Below are 26,235 nucleotides of genomic sequence, written 5' to 3'. Positions count from 1 at the left end.
CGTCTCAAAACAACAACAAAAAGATGGCATGAGTTTCAAAGTTTGAGAAAGACGATGTTAGAAGAATAAAGAAGAAAACAATGACTATTGAGTATTAGAAATTAACTTTTTCAAAGTAAGTACTAAACTGAAATCCCATCGCAACAGGATTGCATGTAGGTTAGTTAGGCACCACTTAAAGAGAGCAGTTCCTTTGGGAGACCTCATCTCTGACAAAACAGAAAAAAATATTTAAAAAGAGCAGTTCCATACGATAGTAGGTACGGTCTAGGCATTGCATTTTCTATAGAAGTAATTCCACTTGCAGTCACTTGCTTCTCTAAGAACACCTAAATGCTGCCCAGTCTGCAGCAAATGGCTCAGAAGATAAAAACCTGTTATTACACTGGAGACACACTACATGTCAATGACTCTTCCATCACCTCGAAATCTCTCCCAGAAGAAAGCATGAGAAAGAATGAAAATGCTATTTTCCATGTCTCCACACTGGTGTGAATACTTGCTCCAGAAAGTATGTCCTCAGATATCCCCTATCTCAGAGTTTGTAAGTGTGGAACAGAATATGAATATTTTAATTTAGAAGCAGGTCCTATAACAGGCATCTGTGAGGTCACTCCAAAATTTTAATTTTGAAAATGGTCTTGTTGGGTTCACTGGATAATTAATGGAAAAATGTAGGCAAAATTTTGATATTAAACATAGTTCACATGTAGGGAGTAACTTACAATAACTTCAAAAACTGAGAAGCCCTAACATGTTTCCCGCCTTACATTAGGATTGGAGGACCAAAATAAAAGTGCCATTCATAGTGAGCACAAATCTGACCCACTGTATAAGAGAATCTGAAATGTTATTTTTTTAAAAAAGACTTCTACACAAAATTTTAAATCCTCCACTAGGAGTCCACTTCTTTTTTAAAAGTAATTTTGCATATCTACGCTTTGAGTGACTATACAAGTATTTAATGATCACTTCAGAAATCCTCGAAAATACATTAAAGTTAAAAAAAAAAAAGGTCCCCATCCACTAATAATTTTTTAGACAACCTGGTTTATTATCTTTCAGCTTTATTTTCCTGAGCACTCAAATGTACCTGCACATACACAGGGTGTTTCAAACACAATTTTGAGCGAATGTATAGCACTCTATCTGTGGTTAGGCCCTGATTCGTTTAATAATTTCTCAGCTGTTGGATATTTTGGTTGTAATGTTAACCTCTTAAGATAACTTTTGGCCATATAGTCCTTGAATACGTCATATCATTCAAAATCTTTGTGAAACATGGCTAAGGGGCGATGTTAGGCCCACGAAAAAAAGGGGACTAAGAAAAATACTTCAACAGTATTTCCCTTTAGATGGTGGGATTACAGGTAATTCAGGTTCTTTGCTGTCCTTTATTACCATATCCAAATGTTCTCTTTTTTTTTTTTTTTTTTTTTTTGAGATGGAGTCTCGCTCTGCCGCCCAGGCTGGAGTGCAGTGGCCGGATCTCAGCTCACTGCAGGCTCCGCCTCCCAGGTTCACGCAATTCTCCTGCCTCAGCCTCCCCAGTAGCTGGGACTACAGGCGCCCGCCACCTCGCCCGGCTAGTTTTTTGTATTTTTTAGTAGAGACGGGGTTTCACCGTGTCAGCCAGGATGGTCTCGATCTCCTGACCTCGTGATCCGCCCGCCTCGGCCTCCCAAAGTGCTGGGATTACAGGCTTGAGCCACCGCGCCCGGCCCCAAATGTTTTCTAATGGACACATGTTGATAATAAGAAAACAATGTAGTTATTTAGTAACATGAAAAATCAACATTTATACAGACAGCTACCATTAAAATTCAATACAGTAATTGGGGAAAAGGATGTATGTTATGGGAAAACAAAACATAGGATTTAAGTTTGTAAATATGTTCAATAACAAAAGAAGACCAGAAAACCAAATGTTCAACACCAGGAGGTATTCCTTAACCAATCTATGGTACAACAGACTACCATGAGCTAACTGAAAGCATGAGGCAGATCTTGACTTGCTACTACAGAAAGACTGCTAAGATAGGTCATCAACTGTGAAGACTGAGGTGTGCAACAGCATGGATCATATGATTCCAAGATTCCAAGGTAACAAAAAGAAACAAAGAGAGAAGGGTGTGAGAAGAGACTCTGTTTTTTGAAACAAAGTCTCACTCTTTTTGCCCAGGCTGGAGTGCAATGGCATGATCTCAGCTCACTGCAACCTCTGCCTCCCAGGTTCAAGTGATTCTCCTGCCTCAGCCTCTCAAGTAGCTAGGATTACAGGTGTGCACCGCCATGCCCGGCTAATTTTTTATATTTTTAATAGAGATAGGGTTTCACCATGTTGGTCAGGCTGTTCTTGAACTCCTGACCTCAGGTTATCTGCCCACCTCGGCCTTCCAAAGCGGGGATTACAGGCGTGAGCCACTGCGCCCGGCCAAAGAGACTTTTTTATAAGCATAAAATATATTTGAAAGGCTATATAAGAAACTGTCCACAGTGGTTACCTCTGGAGTGGGGATAAGAAGTTGGGTACACAATATGATCCCAATCATGAAAATATGCACTCATACATAGAGAATACATAAAAAGGAACTACACTGCTCATAGCAGAACTTCTGAATCCGTTTCAAGGCTGTCCCCTACAGATTTTTAGATGGATATTGAAAAATAATGAAAACAATGGAAAGTTCAATCTATCTGAATTATAGGGACTCACAAAATCAAAAGACAGCAGTGGATATAAATGTTATTATAATTGGTATTTCAAAACCCAATCATATAAGTTTTTACTACAACCAGGAAATGGCCAGGGAATTGGTTATTCAAGAAAACTAACTTCTGATTAAATCACTCTAGAACTTGTTGAATATGGGTGATTTTATTCAAAATTTTCCTGCCACAGTTACTCCAGTTTACAAGCTTGGTAATCTAATAATGAAATATATCGCTGTCCATCTAGGCAATAACAAATGAAAGGAAGACTTTTTGTATGTTAAGATTTAACACAGCACTTTTCCCTCTAAAAACAAAGATAAGGAAACCAATTACAGAATCAGGGGCAGAGGGTCTTAGGAACGCAGACACAAAATTCTCCTAAACTAGATCATTACTATTTTAAAGCTCTCTTTAATAAAAGTCTAACTAAGTAAGAATTATTTCATCATGTGCAACATTAATGCTCCAGATGCAGACTGGTAACTAAGGTTGTCCCTAGTGTTTGTAAAAATCAGATTTATAGATTAATAACACATCTGCACTACTGAATATGTATGAACGCTGATTTGACTGCACTTACATAAAGAAAATACAAACTTGTTTTATGTTGTAATGTAATCATTAAGTTGGAATCCTTTTGATGTGTATGGCTTTCTTTCAAACACTCGACTTTTTTTTTGCTTATTAACATTCATGTGTTTTATTGAGTTTCCTTGAGTGCATGTATTATAAAAACATCACGAATCCCCAAGGATTCATGATCACAATCGGACACTGTGAGAAACAGCTGGTAATACTGGGTAACACCGCAGGGTAGAGAACTCAAAATCAGATCAGATAACACAAAGAAAAGCACAGCTTTCACCTCACATTTGGGAACTGACAATTCTCCTTCCATTTCCTCTCTCAGTATGGCTCTTGGGGGTTTGGTTAGCTGAAGGGGATAGGAAGATAATATGGTTTATTTATAGGCTCCCTTTTCCTTTCTGGGGGAAAAAAATCACCCTTTACTACCAAGAGTATGGCTAGAGGAGGGATTTTTAGTGTAATGGAAAGGCAATAGATACGATAATCCTGAAGATCAGAAAGATGATCTGTCTCAGCCCTATCACCTAGACAGCTGGGCAATTTAAGAATGTTGTCTCACCTAAAACATGGGACCCAGGGCAGGAAATGAAGGTAGCACCAGGAAGTGCATTCTCTTACTTTCAGTGAAAACGTTCTTGCCTGTGAGGAGCTAATATTGAGTGACACTATTACACCCTTAAATGGCGCTACACGCTGCGGCCACTCTGTTGACAGTTCTTCACGTTAACACTCACACAGGTGTCACAGCACACAACCATCAACGCTACTTCTAAAGTTGCTCGGTTCCATGAGGAAAAGACCACATGCTTTGTACCACCCAGGCCCAGGCCGTTCATAGGTAGGGGCTTAGCTGACGCCTTTTGAGGTATTATGTTTCTCTGCCTCCTGGAAGTTAAGCTAGGGTTGTTTTCCTTTATATACTCAGATTTTTTAAAAAAAACATTCCTCTGCACTACCTCTTTACCACTGTGGATCTAAACCTTAATCTAAACCACACCCTCAGCAGTCGGAACAGAACGGAAGTTCCCACTCCAGGAAATCTTGGGAAGGAGGTTTGGGAGGGTCAGGAGTGGCACGGGAAAGGAGAAGTCTTGTCGAAATCAAGTCTGTTTAAGTCCGTCGAACCTACTTCCAGGTCATTTCGATCTCCGTCTCCTTCCCCACTGGCCTTTCAAATCACTCAGCCGGCGCCGAGGTGATTTAACACCTGCCGCCGCAGGCCCCGCCTCCGGACTGCGGGTCAGGATCCCTCTCCTAGGAAAGCGCAAAGGCTGCCTTCACAGTCACCACTTTGGAAACGTTCCCTCCGCGCCCTTCCTAACTTGGAAGAGAGAGAAGGCCGTGCGGAAAAAGAGCAAGGTTGTCCCCCCTTCCCAGGGCCGCCCCCCGGCCGAGTCGCCGGCAGCTGCCTCCCGCTCCAGCCCGTCTTCCCACAGCCGCGGACCCCGTGCACAGGGCGCTCCGCGGAGGCGGGATGCCAGCGGCCTCCGGAACCAGCCTCGGCCAAGGCAGCGCCCGCGACAGCCTCTCCTTCGCGGGATCGGGCCTCGCTGCCCCGTGAAGGAGCCCATGCGGGCCTCCGCCTCCCCGCGGCCGGCCCCACCTCCAGCCCGCAGCTCCGCGGCCGCCGTCGGAGCCCTTACCCGTAGAACGTGGTAGCCTTCGGTGCCCCCGCCTGGGATCTCGACGCTCTGCGAGGAGCCCATGGCGGCGGGCGATCTGTGTGGCCGAGCCGGGATCCGCGCTGCTCCCGCCCCCAGCGCACCGCCCGCTCTGCTCCTCCGCGTAGCACTTGGGACGTGGCACTCGCTGCCGCCGGAGAGCCGGGCCGCACAGCCCGCCGGGAGATCGTCTCCGCTGCGGCCCGGGCCGCTGCGACGCCGCAGACAGCGCCACCTGCCGCGAGCCACTGGAAGGGGCCCGAGCGCGCGCGGGCCGGGAGGGTGGAGAGGGAGGGCCGGAGAAGGGCTGGGAGGTGCCGCGTCGTGCTCGCGAGAGAACAGAAATGCGCTTCCCCCTGCTTTGGCGCCTTGCTACGGGGCCCTGGATTGGGCCAGATTTATGCAGACGCGTTCCCGCTCGCCTGAAAGAACAGGTTGCAGGTCCCCCTGGTGGCCAGAGGCAGGGAAAGAGCTGCTGATAAACAGGAGCGAACTCCACACACAGCAAGCTCTCTGTTCTCCGGGTGTACAGGTATTTTCCCAGACTATACAGCTGAGGGGAATAGTGGCCCCCTGTGGGGCCACTGCACAGTATGAGCAGAGCATACTGCATCTGCTCAGCTAAATTTTATAAAAGGAAACGCTCCCTTTATAAAACAGTAGTCTCACAGAGTCACCTACCAACTTTTTTGGTTTGGGTTTTTTTTTTTCTGCCTCCGTAATTGTGAGAATAAGATTAGAGGATTGGTCACAATCAGAGCGATGCCAGCGTGGGAAGCACGGTTGGATTTCCCTGGCATTCCACCACCTGATGCTGTTCGGTTCCCCGTCCCACCTCCTTCAGGTAGCCAGGTCGTATTCATGCTTATTCCGTTGTCGTATTCCTTTGCTGCTTTTGCCCCTTACATGTACTCCCTCTGAAACTCCCAGTTGCCTTGTGGTCAGTTGGACTAGTGTGCGTCAACCAGGTATTATGTGGATTCCTATGTGATGCAATGTAAAGTATGTGCTATCACCCATGATGTATTCTAGCCCAAGGTGGTTAACTTGCCTCTACGGCATCTTGAGTTTGATGTTTACAGAATGTAAGGGGAATTGAGGAGCAAGTAAAATGACACCACAGGGAATCAGGCAAATACAGGAAGTGGGCTTTCCTTCAGGACAGCTGGCCAGTTCTCTTTATTGAGTCAGAGTCCTATGAAAGGGCCTATGCCAGATTAAAAGGAACACGAAGAATATAACCAAGAGACACACTGTAAGGGCTTGAGTTGGGGGCCAACTTGGAGAAATAAGCGTAAAGAACATTTTTGGTTCATTTGGAGAAATTTGAATATGTACTGAGTATTAGAAGAGTAGTTATTCACATGGAAACGTGGAAATTATTGTCTTTTTAAAAAGCTGGTTACAAGATGGGATGTGTCTGTAGACAATATGAAAAACATGTCCTCAAAATACAGATGAATACGTATGTATGCATATGAAGATGTGGGAGGAGAATATGAACCAAGGGTTACAGTGGTGATCTCTGGGTGGTGACAGAGATGTTTTATTTTTTGTTTTGGCTGGTTGCATATTCTTTGATGTTCATGAAGTACTTTTGTAATAAGAAAATATTATTTAAAATTTAAAAATAATTTTCTTTGCTATCAACAAGTGAATAGCAGGTTTTTAGAAGGCCTAATAAATCCATAAATCCATAAATGAAATCTCCAGTTATTAGGCTCCTCAAGGACAGGGTCTGCAGTGGAGCTGTCTTTATGTTCTTGATATTTACCAGAGTGCCTAGCAGCTCATTCAACAATTTAATAAATTTAGTGCAAGAGAATAAATGTAAGAACTAGATCTAATTATAATGTTCTCGTTCTGCTTGGCAATTATAACCCTCTTTATGATGGAAGCTGTTGCCATGTTCAGTCGTCAAAATTTTTGGACCAGTTGTCTCCCATATGTCTGATGGTAGCCATGGCTTGTAGAACCCAGGCTGTGGATCATTGGTGGTCCGTGGGGAAGTCTAGCCTTCCTTAGAGCTGTAGTGTATGTTTCAGCCTCATGAGTGGCTGCTTGCTATTCTCCACACAAGCCATTTACTTTCTTACCTTCTTGATTTTATTCATGCTATTCTCTACTTCTGAAATGCCTTTCCTTATATTTTCCACTTACAAAAATCCTAACTTTGAAAAAATCCCAATCCTTTAAGTCCCATCTCAAATCTTACTTATTTATCCTTAAGGTCAGCGTGACTCTCTCCTCGCCATGAAACAGTTAGTTCCTTCATTTCTGTAACATCACTGTCATCATCACAGGTCTGTCTTCTACCATTTATGGTCCATTCATTCAAAGCAAGGATCATATGTTTTTCTTTTTTCTTTTTCCTTCCTTCCTTCCTTCCTTCCTTCCTTCCTTCCTTCCTTCCTTCCTTCCTTCCTTCCTTTTTTCCTTTCTTTCTTGTGAGATGGGTTTCACTCTGTCTCCCAGGCTGCAATGCAGGAGTGTGATCACAGCTCACTGTAGCCTCCACCTCCTGGGCTCAAAATCATCCCTACCTCAGTCTTCTGAGTAGCTAAGACTACAGGCATGCGCTACCACACCCAGCTAATTTTTTTGATTTTTTGCATAGACAATGTCTCACTATGCTGCCAGGCTTATTTCGAACTCCTGGGCTCACATGATTCTCCCACCTCAGTCTGCCAAAGTGCTGGGATTATAGGTGTGAGCCAACACGCCCAGCCGATCATGTGTTTTCATCTTTAGATCCCCAGTTCCTGGTTGAGTATTGGGAACATGGTAGTACTGTTTATTGATTTGAATTGAATGTGTGTAATGAATAGCTTCAAAGCCTTTTCTTTTTCAGAATCAGTTAATAAGTTACCTCTGTGGTTACTATTTGTGTCTCATCAAAATCTGTGGGTCTTTTTTCTTTTTTTTTCCTAATTCCCAGGGTGATGGTAAAATCTCATGTTATTTCTTTAGCAGCAGTTGGTGGGGGGTGTGGGGGTGAGGTATAGGGCCCACCTGGTTTGGGACTGAAAAAAATGTGAGAATGATTGCCCCATTTTTCCTGGTGCCAGTTGTTTTACTCTTTTAGTTGGAGAATACGCTCCAACAGAAGGCAAAGAATAAAATCTCAAGGATGTTGCCAAAGCTAATATAAATAATATAACATGATGGAGGGAACACGTGGGAGATTATTGTCAAGTCAGCCTCAATTGGAGTAAGAATCTGCTGCAGGCAGGTTGGTATTTTGAAACATCAGAGGCAGCAGAAAAGCGAAGTCCAACAGAAGCAAATGTCTACAGGCTAAAAAACCACAAGTAATCTATTCTTCCAGAAGAAGTATCTAGTACTTAGTTTTATGTGTGTTCTGAGTTCCATTAACATTAATTCTGAGTCCTTCCTTTCCTTCCTTTCCTCCCCTCCCCTCCCCCACCTTCCTTCCTTCCTTCCGACAGAGTCTTGCTCTGTTGCCCAGGCTGGAGTGCAGTGGTGCAATTTCAACTTGCTGCAACCTCCACCTCCCAGGTTGAAGCAGTTCTTGTGTCTCAGCGTCCCAAGAAGCTAGGATTACAGGCATGCGCCACCATGCCCAGATGATTTTCATATATTTAGTAGAGACGGGGTTTTGCCGTGTTGGCCAGGCTTGTCTCAAACCCCTGGCCTCAAGCAATCTGCCCATCTCGGCTTCCGAAAGTTTTGGGATTACAGGTGTGAGCCACCACACCTGGCCAATTCTGAGTTCCTGTAAATAAGTGGTTCATGATGGAGGGATCATTTTTTATCATACACATTGAATATCCCTTATCTGAAATGCTTGAGACCAGAAGTGTTTTGGATTTTGGATTTTGGAACATTACTGGTTGAGAATCTCTAATCCAAAAATCCAAAATCCAGAGTGCTCCAATGAGCATTTCCTTTGAGTGTTATGTCAGTACTCAAAAAGTTTCCAATTGGAGCACTTTGGATTTTTAGATTAGTGATACTCAGCTTGGTGTTGGCTAGTGCAGCCTTATCTTTTTGCCTTCAGACTACCCTGAGAAAGTTTGGTTCCAACCATATTTGGATAAGGGCCACATTGGATAGGGCAGACGGGGATCTCCTAACCTAGCCTGTTTTGCTGAGAGAGCAAACCACATGAGACCACATGAGAGACCACGTTACATGCCATGCACTCTCAGTCACAGCTGACTGGACTAGAGGGGAACCCTGTTATACAGGCAGTCAGCACTCACACTGAATGAGGTGGCCTTTAGAAAAGGTTCTCCCCCCACAAGTGGATGGTAGTGACTAGCTACACCAATCAGGTTTTCACTTTGGGGACTTGGAACTGGGAAATACAAGGAGAGACTCCATCAGTGTATATTTATCTGCATATTAGAATGTAAGCTCCGTTAGGGCATGGGCTTTGCCTGAGTGTCTACTACTGTGCTCTTCGTACTAACAAAGAGCTGGCACACAATAGTTACTCAATAAATGGCTGTTGAATGTGTGAATGATCATGTTAGTAGTTATGTTGATGGCAGTGGTGACACGTATGGAGTGGCCATTGCAAGGACGCCAACTGTAGTGGGGGAAGTGTGGCCAGGGCTGTGCACTTGTTGGCCCTTGGGGGCCAGGAACAGATGATCCCAGTGGGAGCTCCCATGCCTTACCGAGTTGGTGGGGTGGGAGCCCACCAACTCCTCGGTGCAGCTGCAGCTGCCCAGTTATGGCTCCAGACCCAGGCATCCCTATGCTCTCAGGGGCCTAGGAAGCCTCTTTCCCCCACAAGCTCAGAAGTGCCTGCTCCCACTCCCTGGCCTCTCCACATCCCCAGCACCCACTCTGGTGTGGAACACAGTTGTGGCCGAGCCCAGGTACTGTTGCAACCCAACCAGGTGTGTGTATGCTCGGGACAGTACTGAGACACCAGCCCTCTGCTACCTCGGCTCCCTTCAGACTTTGGGCACCAGTGAGCACGGGAGGAAGGCTGGGGTGTTGAGGATGGCTTGACATGGGCCTGCAGACAGCCTGGGCACCACAAATGGCCTGTTGATGGTGGCAGGAGGCAGACAGGTTCCTAGGTGGGAAGAGGCAGGTCCCCGGTGAAACCCCATCTTCAGGCCAGGCCTAAAATCTGGGGACCTGGCTGCCAGTTCCAGGTGGAGTTCATGATCCAGAGTGAGAACTTCCTTGATGCCTTTTGGCCGGTTGGATGGTGACTTTTCCATGAACCAATCAGCATGTACTTCCTCCCTTTTCAGCTCATGAAAACCCCAGACTCAGCCAGACTCAGAGACTCATCAGGATTACCTGCTTGTGGATAGGAGCTACCCCCTTTGGGTCTCCTCTCTGCTGAGAGCTGTTTGGTTACCCAATAAAGCTCTTCTCTGCCTTGATCACCCTCCAGTTGCCCATGCAACCTCATTCTTCCTGGGTATGGGACAAGAACTCGGGACCCACCAAATGGCAGGAGTGAAAGGAGCTGTAACACTTCCCTGGATGGCTCCCCGAGCTATGGTGGGAGCTAAAGGGGCTGCAACACTATAGCCCTCCCACCCTCCGCAGGCTCCAGACAGCTGCCCCATGTGATGGGAAGCAGCAGTGGGTCTGGGCTAGCCCAGGAGCCGTGGGCCAGAGCGTGGCAGCAGGACTGAAAGAGCTGTAACACAAATGGGCTGAAACATGCCCCCCAAAACACGCCCCCCCACTCACCATGCTACAGGCAATGAGAAGGAGAGAAGAGCTGCAGCCCTTCTGGACGCCCAGACCTCTGGGCTCCCTGAACCAGGGCTGTGGCACACTGTAACACCTTCTTTGGAGCTCTGCAGTTCCTGGCATCTCTGAGCTTTTGGGTGCCACCAGACTCCCCTCGCCTAGATGCTGGTCCGCAGCCTTGCATGGAGCCAGCGCCTGTGCCAGTGCTTGGAGCTGCCCACCCTGCCACAGCAGCCAGTGTGCCTGACTGTGCAAAGAGGCAAGAACCTGTGCTCGCTCTCTCACATACCCCTCACTGCTTCACACCTGACTCACCCTTGTCGGGTGTGGGATCCAGGCCAGCAGCACAAGTAAGTGCAGCCTGCCAGGCCAAGAGGGCAGGACAAGCCCAGTGGGGGCAAGCAAAACTCAAGCAGAGGTGCTGCTGATCACAGAGGTTTCCAGCTGGCAAAGCAACACCCTAAGGACCTTGTGACAATGTCAACAGAAAAGCACTAGACCAGTGGTTCTCAAGCTGGAGTATATATCAGGTTCACCAGGGAACCTGTAAAAATACAGAAGTCCCAGTGCTAGTCTACTTCGATGACCCTGGTCCCAGTATTTGTCATTAGTTTCCAGGTGATTCTGATACACACGTTTGGGAACTTCCCCATTAGAGCAATGTTTAATAAACTTCTGCTTTTTTGTGGGTAATCAGATAATGAATTAGAATCTCTAGAGCTGGGAGGAATTCTCTTCACAATCAGACTTGGCCACAAAGACCCAAATTGTGCTCAGTTTCTTATATATCTTTGTTGTTTCCATCACCTTTATTGTCAAATTTTTCTTTGTCTTTATTTTTTAGACAAAATTTTGATTTTGGAATAATTTTAAATAAAACAAAAAATTTGGTAGAGACAGGGATCTTGCTAGTTTGCCCAGGCTGGTCTTGAACTCCTGGCCTCAAGTGATCCTCCTGCTTTGGTGTCCCTAAATGCTGGGATTACAGGCATGAGCCACCTTCCCCAGCCTGGAATAATTTTAGATTTAAGGAAAAGTTGCAGCCAGTACGGAGAGTTCTCATAGGTCCCCTTTACCCAGTTTCTCCTATTGTTAACATCTTACATCAACCACAGTATATTTGTTAAAACCAAGAAACCAACATTTGTACATTATTAGCTAAACTCTAAACTTTATTCAGATTTCACAAGTGTTTCTACTAATGTTCTTTTTCTGTTGCAGGATTCAATCCAGGCCTACATCACAATTAGTTGTCATGTCTCCTTTGTCTTCTCTGGTTTGCGACTGTGTCTCAATCTTTCCTGTTTTTCATGACCTTGAGAGTTTCAAAGAGCACTGCTCAGGTTTTGTTTCTTTGTTTGTTTATTTTTGAGACAGAGTCTCCCTCTGTCACCCAGGCTGGAGTGCAGTGGGCGCAATCTCTCGGCTCACTACAATCTCCACCTCCCGAGTTCGAGTGATTCTCCTGCCTCAGCTTCTGAGTAGCTGGGACTACAAGCATGCGCCACCGTGCCCAACTAATTTTTAAATTTTTAGTAGAGACGGGGTTTCACCATGTTGGTGAGGCTGGTCTCAAACTCCTGACCTCAAGTGATCCACCTGCCTTGGCCTCCCAAAGTGCAGAGACTACAAACGTGAGCCACTGTGCCTGGCCCTGCCCAGGTATTTTAAAGAATATACCTCCTGTTGTCATGATTAGACCGGGGTTATGGATTTTGGGGAGGAATACCACAGAGGTGAAATGCCCATGCTTATCAGATCATATCAGGAGTATGTGCTATTAACATGACTTATTAATGGTGATTTTAACCTTGATCATTAAGATGCTGTCCATTTTAATAGTAAAGTTACTATGTTCCCCTTCTTCCTATGGAAGCAAGTCACCGTGTCTAGGCATTCTTGAGAGAGAGTGTGTGTGTGTGTGTGTGTGTGTGTGTGTTGGGGGAGGGGAATTAAGCTCCACCTCCTGAAGGGGATTATCTATGCAAATAATTTGGGGTGGAGTGTGGTGACACACCTGTAATCCCAGCACTTTGGGAGGCTGAGGAGAGAGGATCACTTGAGGCCAGGAATTTGAGACCAGCCTGGGCAACATAGGAAGACCCTGTCTCTATAAAAAATTTAAAAATTAGCCTGGCATGGTGGTGCACACCTGTAGTCCCAGCTACTCAGAAGGCTGAGGTGGGAGGATCACTTGAGCCTGGAAGATTGAGGCTGCAGTGAGCCGTGACCAGTGCCATTGCATTCTAAACTGCAACAGAGTAAGACCCAATCTCAAAAAAAAAAAAAACAAAAAACCAACTTTGGGAGGCTGAGGTGGGCAGATCATGAGGTCCAGAGTTCAAATCCAGCCTGGCCAACATAGTGAAACCCCGTCTCTACTAAAAAATACAAAAAAAAATTAGCCGGGCATGGTGGCGCACACCTGTAGTCCCAGCTACTTGGGAGGCTGAGGCAGAAGAATCACTTGAACCTGGGAGTCAAAGGTTGCAGTGAACCGAGATCGCGCCACTGCACCCTAGCCTGGGTGACACAGCAAGACTCTGTCTCAAAACAGCAACAACAACAAAAACAAAACAAACAAAAACACAACAATGACAAAAATAATTTGGAATTCTGTAAGGATTTTTGCCCCTTCCCATTTATTTATTAATTAAATCATTTATATATCAATATGGGTTCATGTATATGTATTTTGTCCTTTGTTGGTTTTTCGTTGTTGTTGTTTGAGATAGGGTCTCTCATTGCTGGTGGGAATGCAACATTTTATTGCTAAATGGTACTGGCTTTGACCATGGGAAGCGCTTTTCAGGTTGGCTTTTGTGTCCCTTTGACAGACCACCATTCTTTAAAAAATAAAATAAAATTGTGGTAAAATATACATACATAATATTTACTAGCTTAATCATTTTTATATGTACAGTTAAGTGGTATTAAATATATTCACATTGTTGTGCAATTATCCTTTTGTATTTTGAGCACGCCTGTACTTTCTGGCACTATAGGATGCTCAGGTTCATCTTGTATTTTTTCTTGCTCTAGTCCTAGAGTTAGTCATTTATTTAAGGCACCCTGAATTCCTTTTTTTTTTTTTTTTTTTTTTTTTTTTGAGATGGAGTCTCGCTCTGTCGCCCAGGCTGGAGTGCAGTGGCGCGATCTCGGCTCACTGCAAGCTCCGCCTTCCGGGTTCACGCCATTCTCCTGCCTCAGCCTCCCGAGTAGCTGGGACTACAGGCGCCCACAACCGCGCCCGGCTAATTTTTTGTATTTTTAGTAGAGACGGGGTTTCACCGTGGTCTCGATCTCCTGACCTTGTGATCCGCCCGCCTCGGCCTCCCAAAGTGCTGGGATTACAGGCTTGAGCCACCGCGCCCGGCCTCCCTGAATTCCTTAGAATGGAGAATCATATTTAGAAACCAAGATTTGGCTTGTTTTTTCATTCTCTTAGTGTAAATCACAGGGCAAAATCTTTAAATTTTGATAAAGTCCAACTTATCAATATTTTCCATGGACTGTACTTTTGATTTTTATCTAAAAACTTATCACCAAACCAAAGGCCATGCAGATTTTCTTCTAAGTTTTTTTTCTAGAAGTTTTACAGTTTTATTTATAGGCCTATGATCCATGTTGACTTAATTTTTGTATAGGTGTGAGATATGTGTTTAGGTGGATTACTTTCACAGTTGGATATCCAATTTTCCCAGCACCATGTGCTGAAAAGACAATCCTTCCTCCATTGAATTGTCTTTGTTCCTCTGTCAAAGAGAATCTCTGGAGCTGGATACAATCTTCCCAGCAAGCAAACTCAATAAAAGGCCCAAATTATACTGATATTCTTGTATTTCTTTGACATTTCCATCATCTTCATTCACACACACACACACACACACACACACACACACACACATATATAAATAAAATAATAATTATTATTTTGAGACAGAGTTTTACTCTGTCGCCCAGGCTGGAGTGCAGTGGCACCATCTCAGCTCACTGCAACCTCTGCCTCCGGGGTTCAAGCGATTATCCTGCCTCAGCCTCCCAAGTAGCTGGAACTACAGGTGTGCGCCACCATGCCTGGCTAATTTTTTTTTTTTTTTTTGAGACGGAGTCTCGATCTGTCGCCCAGGCTGAAGTGCAGTGGCCGGATCTCAGCTCACTGCAAGCTCCGCCTCCCGGGCTTACGCCATTCTCCTGCGTCAGCCTCCCGAGTAGCTGGGACTACACTTTTTTGTATTTTTAGTAGAGACGGGGTTTCACCATGTTAGCCAGGATGGTCTTGATCTCTTGACCTTGTGATCCGCCCGCCTCGGCCTCCCAAACTGCTGGGCTTACAGGTGTGACCCACTGTGCCTGGCCACACATATATATTTTTAACTAAAACCTCTTTTACTCAAGGTAAGCTGCCAATCCGTTTTTTTTTTTTTTTTTCCAGATAAAATAATCTTAACACAGCCTTCCTGGGCCTGCCTCAAACTGTGTCCTTGCAGTTGAGTCCTTCTAGCAACTTTGCAGGTGCCTAATTTTAGGGAATAATTGCTTGGGTTAATTATTACCTGTGGGTCCTTTGAAGATGAAAGATACTGGTAGGGTCAGTCATTACTGCAGTAAGAACGCTATTCACCTTTTGATGCCTGCCTTACTTGTTTGATACTTCTTTAATTCCCCTTGATATTATGAAGAGAGAGAGAACATAAACCAAAAATAAAATTTGCAGGCCCCCGCAACCATCTGAATAGACTTCCTCCTCAGCCAGGGGACTCTAAAACTTCACCTGAAAGACTGATTCAGGCCACGACTGGAAGTAGTGGTTTGGACATGCCTCATTATTCCCCTCCAGCATTAACATCAACACAGACCTTCAGTCTGATAAGAAACATTTACAGTCTTCTCTCTAAAGCCTGCTACTTGGAGACTTCATCTGCTTGATAAAACCTAGGTCTCTACAACATCTTCCTAATCCAGATATTTCCTTCCTGTTGAAAATGACTATTTCAACCAATTGCCAATCAGAATATGTTTAAATTTACCTATACCTGGAAGCCTACCCTTGGAGTTGTCCTGTCCTTCCATATCAAACCAACGTAAATCTTCCGTATATTGATTGATGTATTATGTCTCTTTAAAATGTATAAAAGCAAGCTGTAACCCGACAACCATGGGCACATGTCCTCAGGACCTCTTGAGGCTGTCATGGTCATGTCCTTAACGTTGGCAAAATCCACTTTCTAAATTAATTGAGACTTCTCTTGGATACTTTTTGGTTTACAAAACCCATGAGCTAGACCAGATTACTTCCTCAAAATATGGAAGAAGTTGGTGTAGTTTCCATATGGTTCTGGGCAATAGAGAGGAGCGTATCTTGCCATTTCAGGCAATTTATTTCTCCTTGCCCCCTCTGCTGTATCATGGGACAGTGTCAATCATGTTGTTAAAGCATGATACATACAGTGATGTTAAGAGGTGACTGCTAAAGGTCTCTTGTCTAAAGGTCACATATTTCAAGAGGCTTTCCGGGCTTACAGAAGGCTTGGTAACACATTATTCCTTACTTCTCCTGGAAATTGCCCCAAGGGGAGAGCTCTGTTTCATGTTAAGATAAATTCTTTCCCCTCCCATGACACTGTTAACAGATGGTTTTCACTTGGAAGACACACACATCTGGGGCATATCTAGGATTATGCAAAACTCTCAGTTTGATAGCTGTGATTCAAGTCCTTTCTTAAGAAAGTGATAGCAGCAGGAGGCAGACAGGGGCAGGCCCCCAGTGAGACCAAAGACAGTTTAAAGCCTGAAAGCCAGGCTACAAGTCTTGGATAAATCCGTGGACTGGATTGAGAACGCCTCTTCCCACTTGGCATGCTTTCCTCTGATTGATCCCCCTGCTTTACCTATTTTACATATACCTACCCTTCTCTAATTGTTTTTTTACACTGTCATGCCCATCTTTGAGTGGTGCCTTTGTTTTAGCCTTTTTTGGAACTCACAAACCAATCAGCATGCACTCCCCATTCTGAGCCTATAAAAGCTCTGGACCCAGCCACACTGAGGGAGAAACCAACTGACTTTGGGTAGGGGGCCACCCTCACATCCCCACTCTGCTGAGAGCTGTTTCGTCACTCAATAAACAACTTCTCTGCCCTCCTCACCCTTCGATTGTCAGCCTGTCCTCATTCTTCTTTGACATGAGACAAGAGCTCGGGACCCACAGAACATGGGTACAAAGAAGCCTGTATCACTGTGACCCTCTGCCCTCTGCCAGCAGAAGGCAGCCACTCCACATGATGGGAAGCAGCGGTGGGGCGGAGCCAGCCCCAGAGCCATGGGCCAGAGCGGGGCAACAGAACTGACAGCTGTTAACATGCCACCATCTGTTGGGCTGTGGATGGTGAGACTGAAAGGGTTATTAGCATGCTGTAACATCCACTCTATGGCTTTGGGGTTGCTGGCATCCCTGTCTGGGTGTTCCTCTCATCTGGATGCTGGAGTCCACCGTGGAGGTGGCTTGCAACATGCCTGGTCCAGCCTCAAGCTCTGCATAGAGCCCACTCCTGTGCGGGCACTTGGAATGACTGGCTGGATCCTGCACTTAACTTGCTCACACACCCTCTCCCACCAGGGGTTTAGCCCACAGTCGTGGCAGCCATGGAATTCACGCTGGAATGCAAGTCAGGTGCAGCCCAGGTGGCCAAGCAAATGGAGCATCTCCTGTGGCAGACCAAGGTCCAAGCACGGCCTGGGCAGGGGTGTCACTGGCTGGAGATCTCTGGCTAGTAAAGCGACTGAGAAAAATCCTGCGTCAAAAATGTATTGTAATGTAACTGGATGAGAATGCTATTATGACAGGAAAACTCTGAACCTGCTTTAGTGTGGAGAAAATGTAATTTGCAAATGTTGATGCATTATTAAGTAGTAATATATTACTGATGTCACTGTAAATGTAATAAATCCATTGCCTTCTGTGCATTGCAAATCTATAAGCTGAGATATGGGCTGCAACAGAGAAAGAGGTTTAATCATAAAACTGCCAAATAAGGAGACTGGAGGAAACCTCACATTCATCTCCTCAAGGAATTTTGGGGCTAGGATTTTGGAGTGGGCTGGAGTGTGGAGATCATTGACTGGTCAAAAAGTGCGGGGTGAAGTCATGGGACAGGGAGATGAAGAACCAGTATTCTCATCCTGATTTGGTTCCTCTCTGGGGATCTTCAAACTTGGTGTCAGCTGTTCACTGGAATTCAGGATCTGAAGAACATCTTAAGTAATTCTTAAAAGCCTCATGATTCTAACATCAGGAATCCTATCTCTAGGAACAATGGGGATGCAAATGATCAGTATCCAGTGTTCTTTTAGTTTTTAAAAAGTGGGTCAAAGTGCAGCCTGATTAACAATTAAAAGTACATTTCTGTCCAGGATTCTTGCTAACCTTGTGAGAATGGCTTCATAACCAGGAGTCACAAACTCATATGTCCACGGAGGGAAATACGTTGGGCTGAGTATGTGGGAGTGGTGCGGGCCATGGGAAATAGGAGATCTCAAGCACCTTCTAAAAGGGCTAGCTACTGCTCATCTCCACCTGATTGAGGACGTTTAGGAATTGGAGTCCAAGGTTGTGAAATTTGATTTTTTAAGAGAATGTAGAAACTTACAGTACTCTTATGAAATCAACCAATTTTTAAAATATCAGTAATCATGGCCAGGTGTAGTGGCTTATGCCTGTAATCGCAGCACTTTGGGAGGCAGAGGCAAGCAGATCACTGCATAGGCCAGGAGTTTGAGACCAGCCTGGCCAACATGGTGAAGCTCCATCTCTACTAAAAATATAAAAACAAACAAACAAAAAAATTAGCTGGGTATGGTGGTGCCACTGCACTCCAGTCTGGGTGACAGGAGACCCTGTCTCAAAAAATAAAATTAAATTAAATAAAAAAGCTGACAATACTAAGCACTAGCAAGGATGCAGAGCACCTAGAATGCGCAAACATTGCTGGTGGAAATGCAAAATGGTACAGCCACATTGGAGAACAGTTTGGCAGTTTCTTATGAAGTGAAACAAACACTTAACATATGATCCAGTGATCTTACTCCTAGACATTTACAGAAAATAAATGTCCATCCAAAATGTTCATACAAAAACCTATATATAACTGTTTATAGCAGCTTTGTTGTATGTTTAGTGCTAATCTGTCTGGAAGTAAACTAAACTCCACAGTGAGGTCTTCCCACTGGGTGGGTATCCTGGGGAAAAGAAGCTCTTCCCTATGGAGCCTTTTCATGCCATCATTGCATGCAAGGGATCACTGGACCATCTACGGTACAGATGTTCACAGTGCAGCCACATAGCACCTGGGGGAAAAGGAGGGCAATGTTGGGGATAGAGTGAATGAGAAAGGGAGAAAAAGAATGAATTAAGGAAGGGAAAATTATTTAGCTGGTGGTAAAGAATGAAATTGATCTGATCATCTCAAGCCCTACCTCCTTGAGGCTGATCCGGACACTGTAGGGCACACTGGTACCATGTCAGTGGAACTGTGCTTAGGACTTCTCTGAGCATTTAAGATAACATCTACAGGAATGTTGTCAGGCTGGGCATCAACCTGTTTGGGGAAGGGTGACCTTAGTACCTTTCTTTCAGCTATGGCATGAAGTTACCAAAGCAATTAGATGGAAAGAAATATTTTTTCCAGGCCAGGCACGGTGGCTGATGCCTGTAATCCCAGCACTTTGGGAGGCTGAGGTGGGTGGATCACAAGGTCAGGAGTTCAAGACCAGCCTGGCCAATATGGTGAAACCCCATCTGCACTAAAAATACAAAAATTAGCCAGGCGTGGTAGCAGGTGCCTGTAGTCCCAGCTATTTGGGAGGCTGAGGCAGGGAAATTGCTTGAACCCAGGAGGCAGAGGTTGCAGTGAGCCGAGATTGTGCCATTGCACTTTAGCCTGGGAGACAGAGACTCTGTCTAAAAATATATATATATAGTTTTCCCTACAAATCATGCTGGAACAGTTGGATAGCCAAATGCAAAATATAAACCTTAACTCTTCCTACACCATATAAAACTTAACTTGAAATGGGTCCTAGACATTTTTTTACCTAAATGTAAAAACAAACATTATAAAGCTGCAAGAAAAAAAATAGAAGAAAATCTTAGCAATTTGGATTTGGCAAAGATTTATAAATAGGTTTCAAAAACACAGTAAATTGGACTTACCAAAATTTAATGCTTTTCCTCTTCAAAAGACAATTGTTAAAAATGGAAAGTCACAGAATGGGAGGAAATATTCTCAATACATATATGAAACCCACAGATGACAAAACATTAAATGACTTGAAGGAGAAGGACTGGGAAGGCAAATTAATAAGGAAAAAGTGCCATCACAAGAGGCAGTAGGGCAAATAATTCAAACAAGTAATTATAGAAGATAAAATCAGATAGTCAATAGAAATAAGAAAAAAGTCAAGTATCTCCAGAAAAAAAATTTTAAAGTCACTTAAAATAGGTTCTACCTGTAATGAAAACTATAAAATATTGCTGAAAGAAATTAAAGGAGACCTAATTAAATGAAGAAATACCATGTTCATAGCTTGGAAGACAATATTGTTAAGATAGCAACACTACTCAAAGTTATCGAAAGATTCTCTGCAATACCTACAAAATTCCAACAGCCTTTTATTGCAGAAATGGAAAAACTGACATTCAATTCATATGCAATTGCAAGAGACCCCCTCCCACCTCCCACGATAGCCAAATAATTCTTCAGAAACAATGCTGGGAGCAGTGGTTTATGCCTGTAATCCCAGTACTTTGGGAGGCTGAGGTAGAGGACTGCATAAGCCTGGGAGTTCAAGACCAGCCTGGGCAACGTAATGAGACCTCATCTCTACAAAAAAAATAAAAAATAAAAATAAAAATTAGCCACGCATGGTGGCACATGCCTATAGTCTCAGCATTCGGGAGGCTGAGGCTTGAGCCCAGGAAGTCAAAGCTTCAGTGAGCCATGATTGCATCATTGCACTCCAGCCTGGGTGACAGACTGAGACCTTGTCTCAAAAACAGAGATGGAGAACAAAATCAGAGGACTCATACTTCTTGATTTCAAAACTTACTACAAAAATACATTAATCAAACAATGTGATACTAACATAAGGATAGACATATAAGCCAATGGAATATAATTGAGACTCCCAAAAAAAACCCCATACATCTATAGCCAGTTGATTTTTGACAAGAATGCCAAGTTCATTCAATGGCAGAGGAATAGTCTTCAACAAATTGTGCTGGGACAACTGGATAACCACATGCAGAAGAATAAAGTTGGATTCCTACCACACTCTATATATGAAAATTAACTCAAAATAGATTGATAACCTAAGTATAAGAGTTAAAGCCATAAAGCTCTTAGAAAAAACATATGGGGAAACCTTCATAACTTTGGATTTGGAACTATATTCTTAGATATGACACCAAAAGCACAGGCAACAACAACAAAAAAATAGATAAGTTGCACTTTGTCAAAATGAAAACCTTTTGCACATCAAAGAACATTATAAAAAACGTGAAAAGACAACCTATAGAATAGGAGAAAATGGGCTGGGCTCAGTGGTTTATGCCTGTAATCCCAGTACTTTGGGTGGCTGAGGTGGGAGGATCACTTGAGGCCAGGAGTTCAAGACCAGCCTGGGCAACATAGCGAGACCCCTACAAAAGATTAAAAAATTTGCCGGTCATGGTTGTGTGTACCTGTAGTCCTAGCTACTTAGGAGGCCGAGGCAGAAAGATCTCTTGAGCCCAAGAGTTATATAGTGAGCCCAAGGTTACCATGAGGTATGATTGTGCCACTGCCCTCCAGGCTGGGTGACAGAGCAAGACTCTGTCTTTAAAGAAAAGAAAAAGAATAAGAGAAAACAAAATAATGTATCTGATAAAAGTTTAACATCCAGAACATGTAGAGAACTCCTACAACTCAATCACAAAAAGACAAACAACCCAATAAAAATAGACAAAGAATTTAGACAGTTCTCCAAAGAAGGTATACAAAATGGCCAAAATGCATGTGAAACAGTGTTCCTCATCATTAGTCTTCTTTAGGGAAACGCTAATCAAACCCCAGTAAGATACCACTTCACACCCAGTTAGGGTGGGTATTATTTACCCCAAAACCAAAAGCCAAAAAGAAAAGAAAGAAAGAAAGAAAAATAGCAAGTATTCGTGAAGATATGGCGAAACAGGAACTCTCATGAATTGCTGATGGGAATGTAGAATGGTGTAGCCACTGTGGAACAAAGTTTGGTGGTTCCTCAAAAAGTTAAGCATAGAATTACCATATAACCCAGCAGCTGGGTGCGATGGCTCACGCCTATAATCCCAACACTTTGGGAGGCTGAGGAGACTGGATCACCTGAGGTCAGGCGTTCAAGACCAGCCTGGCCAACATGGCGAAACCCTATCTCTACTAAAAACACAAAAATCAGCCAGGCATGGTGGTGCACGCATACTCCTCAGCAAAGGCAACTCCCCAGCTACTCAAGAGGCTGAGGCAAGAGAATCGCTTGAACCTGGGAGGCAGAGGTTGCAGTGAACCAAGATAGTACCACTGCACTCCAGCCTGGACAGCAGAGTGAGACTCTGTCTCAAAAAAAAAAAAGAATTACCATATAACCTAGCACCTTTACTCCTGAGTATATATCCAAGGGATTTGAAAACAGGGACTCAAACATATGCTTGTACATGAATGTTCACATTATTCAGCATTATTCACAATAGCCAAATGTTCAGCATTATTCACAATAACCAAAAGGTGGAAACAACCCAATTGATCATAACAGATGAATGGATACATATGGATGAGACTTGAAAGCATTATGCTAAGTGAAATAAACCAGACACGCAAAAACAAATATTGTGTGATTTCACTCATATCAACAATCTAGAATAGACAAATTCATACAGACAAAGTAAACAGGAAGTCTGGGAGAGGGGAGAATGGAGAGTTATTGCTTAATGAGATAAAAGCTTTGGAAATAGTGATAGGGTTGCACAACATTGTGAATGTAATTAATCCCACAAAATGGTATGCTTAAACTATTTAAGTGGTAAATTTACATATGTATAAAATAAAAAAAGATATACATATATTTCATATATATCTCACAATAAAATTTTAAAAATAGATACTACCTTTTTTTGGCTTACCTTTTTTTTTTTTTTTTTTGATGGAGTCTCACTCTGTCGCCCAAGCTGGAGTACAGTGGCATGATTTCGGCTCACTGCAACCTCTGCCTCCCGGGGTTCAAGCAATTCTCTGCCTCAGTCTCCTGAGTAGCTGGGATTACAGGTGCTCGCCACCACGCCCAGCTAATTTTTTAAAAAATATTTTTAGTAGAGACGGGCTTTCACCAACTTGGCCAGGCTAGTCTTGAACTCCTGACCTCATGATGCACCTGCCTTGGCCTCCCAAAGTGCTGGGTTTACAGGCATGAGCCACTGTGCCTGGCTTTGGCTTACCATTTTAATGATAAACCCAGTTTAGCAAAAATATGTGCACTACTACTGGAGAGAGTTTAAACTGTTGCAAAATTTCTAGAGTTAGGTCTACCCCAATTTGCAGAGCGATAAACTGGATACACAGTGGTAACAATAGGGATGAGTGAGGAATGCAATTGTCATTCTTGGGTTATATTTCAAAAAAAAAATTTTTTTTTTTGAGACAGGGTCCCACTGTGTCACCCAGGCTGGAGTGCAGTGGCGAGATCACAGCTCACTGTAGCCTTGACTTCAGGCTCAGGTGATCCTTCTACCTCAGCCTCCCAATTAGCTGGGACTACAGCTGCCCACTACCATTCCCCGCCAATATTTGTATTTTTTGTAGAGATGGGTTTTCGCCATGTTGGCCAGGCTGGTCTCGAACTTCTGGCCTCAAGTGATCTACCTGCCTCAGCATCCCAAAGTGCTGGGATTACAGGTGTCAGCCACTGTGGCCAGCTTCAAAAATCTTATTCTATTAATCAGTATGATAGTAAATATAAACATAGCTTTCTTTACTGTTTATATTACCATTTTCTTTACAGAGTTTTTTTTTTTTAACCTTTTAAAAATTATAAGTTCCAGGGCACATGTGCAGGATGTGCAGGTCTGTTACATAGGTAAACGTATGCCATGGTGGTTGGCTGCACCTATCAATCCATCACCTAGGTATTAAGCCCTGCATGATTTAGCTATCTTTCCTGATGCTCTCCCTCCCTGCTCTTCCCCAGTGTGGCCTTCCAGACAGGCCCCAGTGTGCGTTGTTCCCCTCCCTGTGTCCATGTGTTCTCATTGTTTAGCTCCCACTTATGAGTGAGAACATGCAGTGTTTGATTTTCTGTTCCTGCATTAATTGGCTGAGGATAATGGCTTCCAGCTCCATCCATGTCCCTGCAAAGGACATGATCTTGTTCCTTTTTATAACTGCATAGTATTTCCATGGTGTATATATACCACATTTTCTTTATCCAGTCTATCATTGATGGGCATTTGGGTTGATTCTGTTTCCTTACTATTGTGAATAGTGCTGCAGTGAACATACACGTGCACATATCTTTATAACAGAATGATTTATATTCCTTTGGATATATATCCAGTAATGGGATTGCTGGGTCAAATGGTATTTCTGGTTCTAGGTCTTTGAGAAATTACCACACTGTCTTCCACAATGGTTGAACTAATTTACATTCCCACCAACAGTGTAAAAGTATTCCTATCTCTCCGCAGCCTCACCAGCATCTGTTGTTTCTTGACTTTTTAATAATCGCCATTCTGATTGGTGTGATGTGGTATCTCATTGTGGTTTTGGTTTGCATTTCTCTAATGATCAGTGATGTTGAGCTTTTTAGCATATTTTTGTTGGCTGCATAAATGTCTTATTTTGAGAAGTGTCTGTTCGTGTCCTTTGCCCATTTTGGCACCACATGGCGCTTACTCTAAAATTGATCACATAATTGAAAGTAAAACACTCCTCAGCAAATGCAAAAGAACTGAAATCATAACAGTCTGTCAGACCACAGCGCAATTAAATTAGAACTCAGAATTAAGAAACTCACTCAAAACCACAAAACTACATGGAAATCGAACAAGCAGCTCCAGCGTTTTGTTTTTAAAGACAAAGATACTCGAATGGTAATGAATGCTGATGGATTTTTCTTAGACAGTGACACCTAGTGATGGTATAGCTGTTTAACAAAGAGCCAATAATTTAATAGCAAGTTGTCCAAATTTTAACCCAAATATTTATGGAGGCAATGCCCTAACAATTTTTTTTTTTCAACCTAAAGGTTTCTCTGTACACTAACAATTCTCAAGTACTATTTTAGCAAACCTTCTGGTCAGGTGACAGTAGTATTTCATTCCAAGAAAAAAGATTTCTAGCAAATGGTTGAGCTCAGACCTTCCATAAGATTATCATTACCTTATTTGAAATCTGAAATTATTTTGTTACTCAGAAAAAAATCTTTTTTATGGTCAAGGCTAGGTATGGAGCAGGAAATAATAAGTAAGTTCTAGAGATAAAGTACCTAAGGTATATTGTTAAGAGTAACAGACTGAATTGAAAAGAAAAAACATTAGTAATGGATAAATGAGATATTTTTGTTTCAAACAATACCCATCTCAAAGGGTCGTCCTTGAAGCTAGTAACCACGTTTCATTTCTTTGGGGGAAATGATTTCCAAGAGACTGAAGGAAGTTCTTGTCATGGTACTAATTTGTCCTAAATTTTCCATCCATAGCATTTGATTCCGTGTGTCAGGATCTTTGCATTACCACATTGCTTTTGAGGAGAGCCTCCATTTCCCTCTGGCCTCACCTGTTCGCAAGGGTCTCAAATTGAAGGAGTTCTCCTTTCATCTCTCCCTAGCCCTTATTCATTATGCTTGATAGGTGGTATGGGCCTGGCATTCATTGGTTTATGCTTCTCAGGTCAGCAGAGGAAATGAATTAAAATCTAAAATCACTGCAAGGAGTCTTGCCCCACTGGGACAACCGTGTGCTGTTTGACTGTGGAGTTAAATGTTACGCCCAATGGGTCAAGTGAGAACGTAAAGCTGGAGAGTATTAGAACAAACACTTATCTGCCCTCCTCAAGCTTCTACAGGGAGGTAATTTCCACATGCTTGCCAGGAAAAATAAGTTAGGGAGTATCCTCTCAGCTTCTCTGTCCAGGGAGAGGAGTGGCGGATCTCACTGGAGCGTCTGGGGAAGGAACTGAGCATACTCAGTTCCAGTCCTCTGGGCTCTGCCTGCTGGGTGGGCCACCCCGCAGAGACCAGGCTTTCAGGTTTGTTGTTCACTCTGTGGTAAACATCCCGTGCAGGCTCTACAGTGTCCAGCTCTCCTCCTATGACTGAGTGGAAAAGTAAATGCTGGGATGAAGAAGGATTAGGAAGCCCACTGTGGCTGCACATTTAAACCATATCCTTCAATTGCTTTCTCCATCATAATGGCATGACAAAAGTCACCATCTGCCTAAACCCTATGTCTTATCCTTCAAAGGACAGAGTTGGTTCTGAACTCTGTGATAAAAGGGGTGTGTCTACAGCCTCTAAA

At 43.6% G+C, this 26,235-nt stretch overlaps 1 protein-coding gene across 3 annotated transcripts in view; it reads right to left on the bottom strand.

Moving 5' to 3' along the window:
• The window catches only part of LOC105483253 (golgi reassembly stacking protein 2), a 41,728-nt gene extending 35,844 nt beyond the window's left edge, over nucleotides 1-5,884 (bottom strand). Inside the window, exon 1 of one of the 3 annotated variants that reach the window (XM_071072921.1) lies at nucleotides 5,800-5,884. Coding sequence is in view for 1 of the 3 variants with exons in the window: in XM_011744026.2 (XP_011742328.2) it covers nucleotides 4,947-5,009 (63 nt within the window). In the remaining 2 variants the exon portion in view is untranslated. Of the gene's footprint in view, nucleotides 1-4,946; nucleotides 5,075-5,799 lie in introns of those variants that run through there. The other 2 variants (XM_011744026.2, XM_011744025.3) reach the window with 2 other exon arrangements.
• Between the last annotated feature and the right edge of the window lie 20,351 nt (nucleotides 5,885-26,235).

Source organism: Macaca nemestrina, chromosome 11, assembly GCF_043159975.1.
Source record: "Macaca nemestrina isolate mMacNem1 chromosome 11, mMacNem.hap1, whole genome shotgun sequence".
In the NCBI taxonomy this organism is placed as follows: Eukaryota; Metazoa; Chordata; class Mammalia; order Primates; family Cercopithecidae; genus Macaca; species Macaca nemestrina.
Note: the sequence above shows the minus strand (reverse complement) of the source record. Positions and strands in the feature narration are given on the sequence as shown.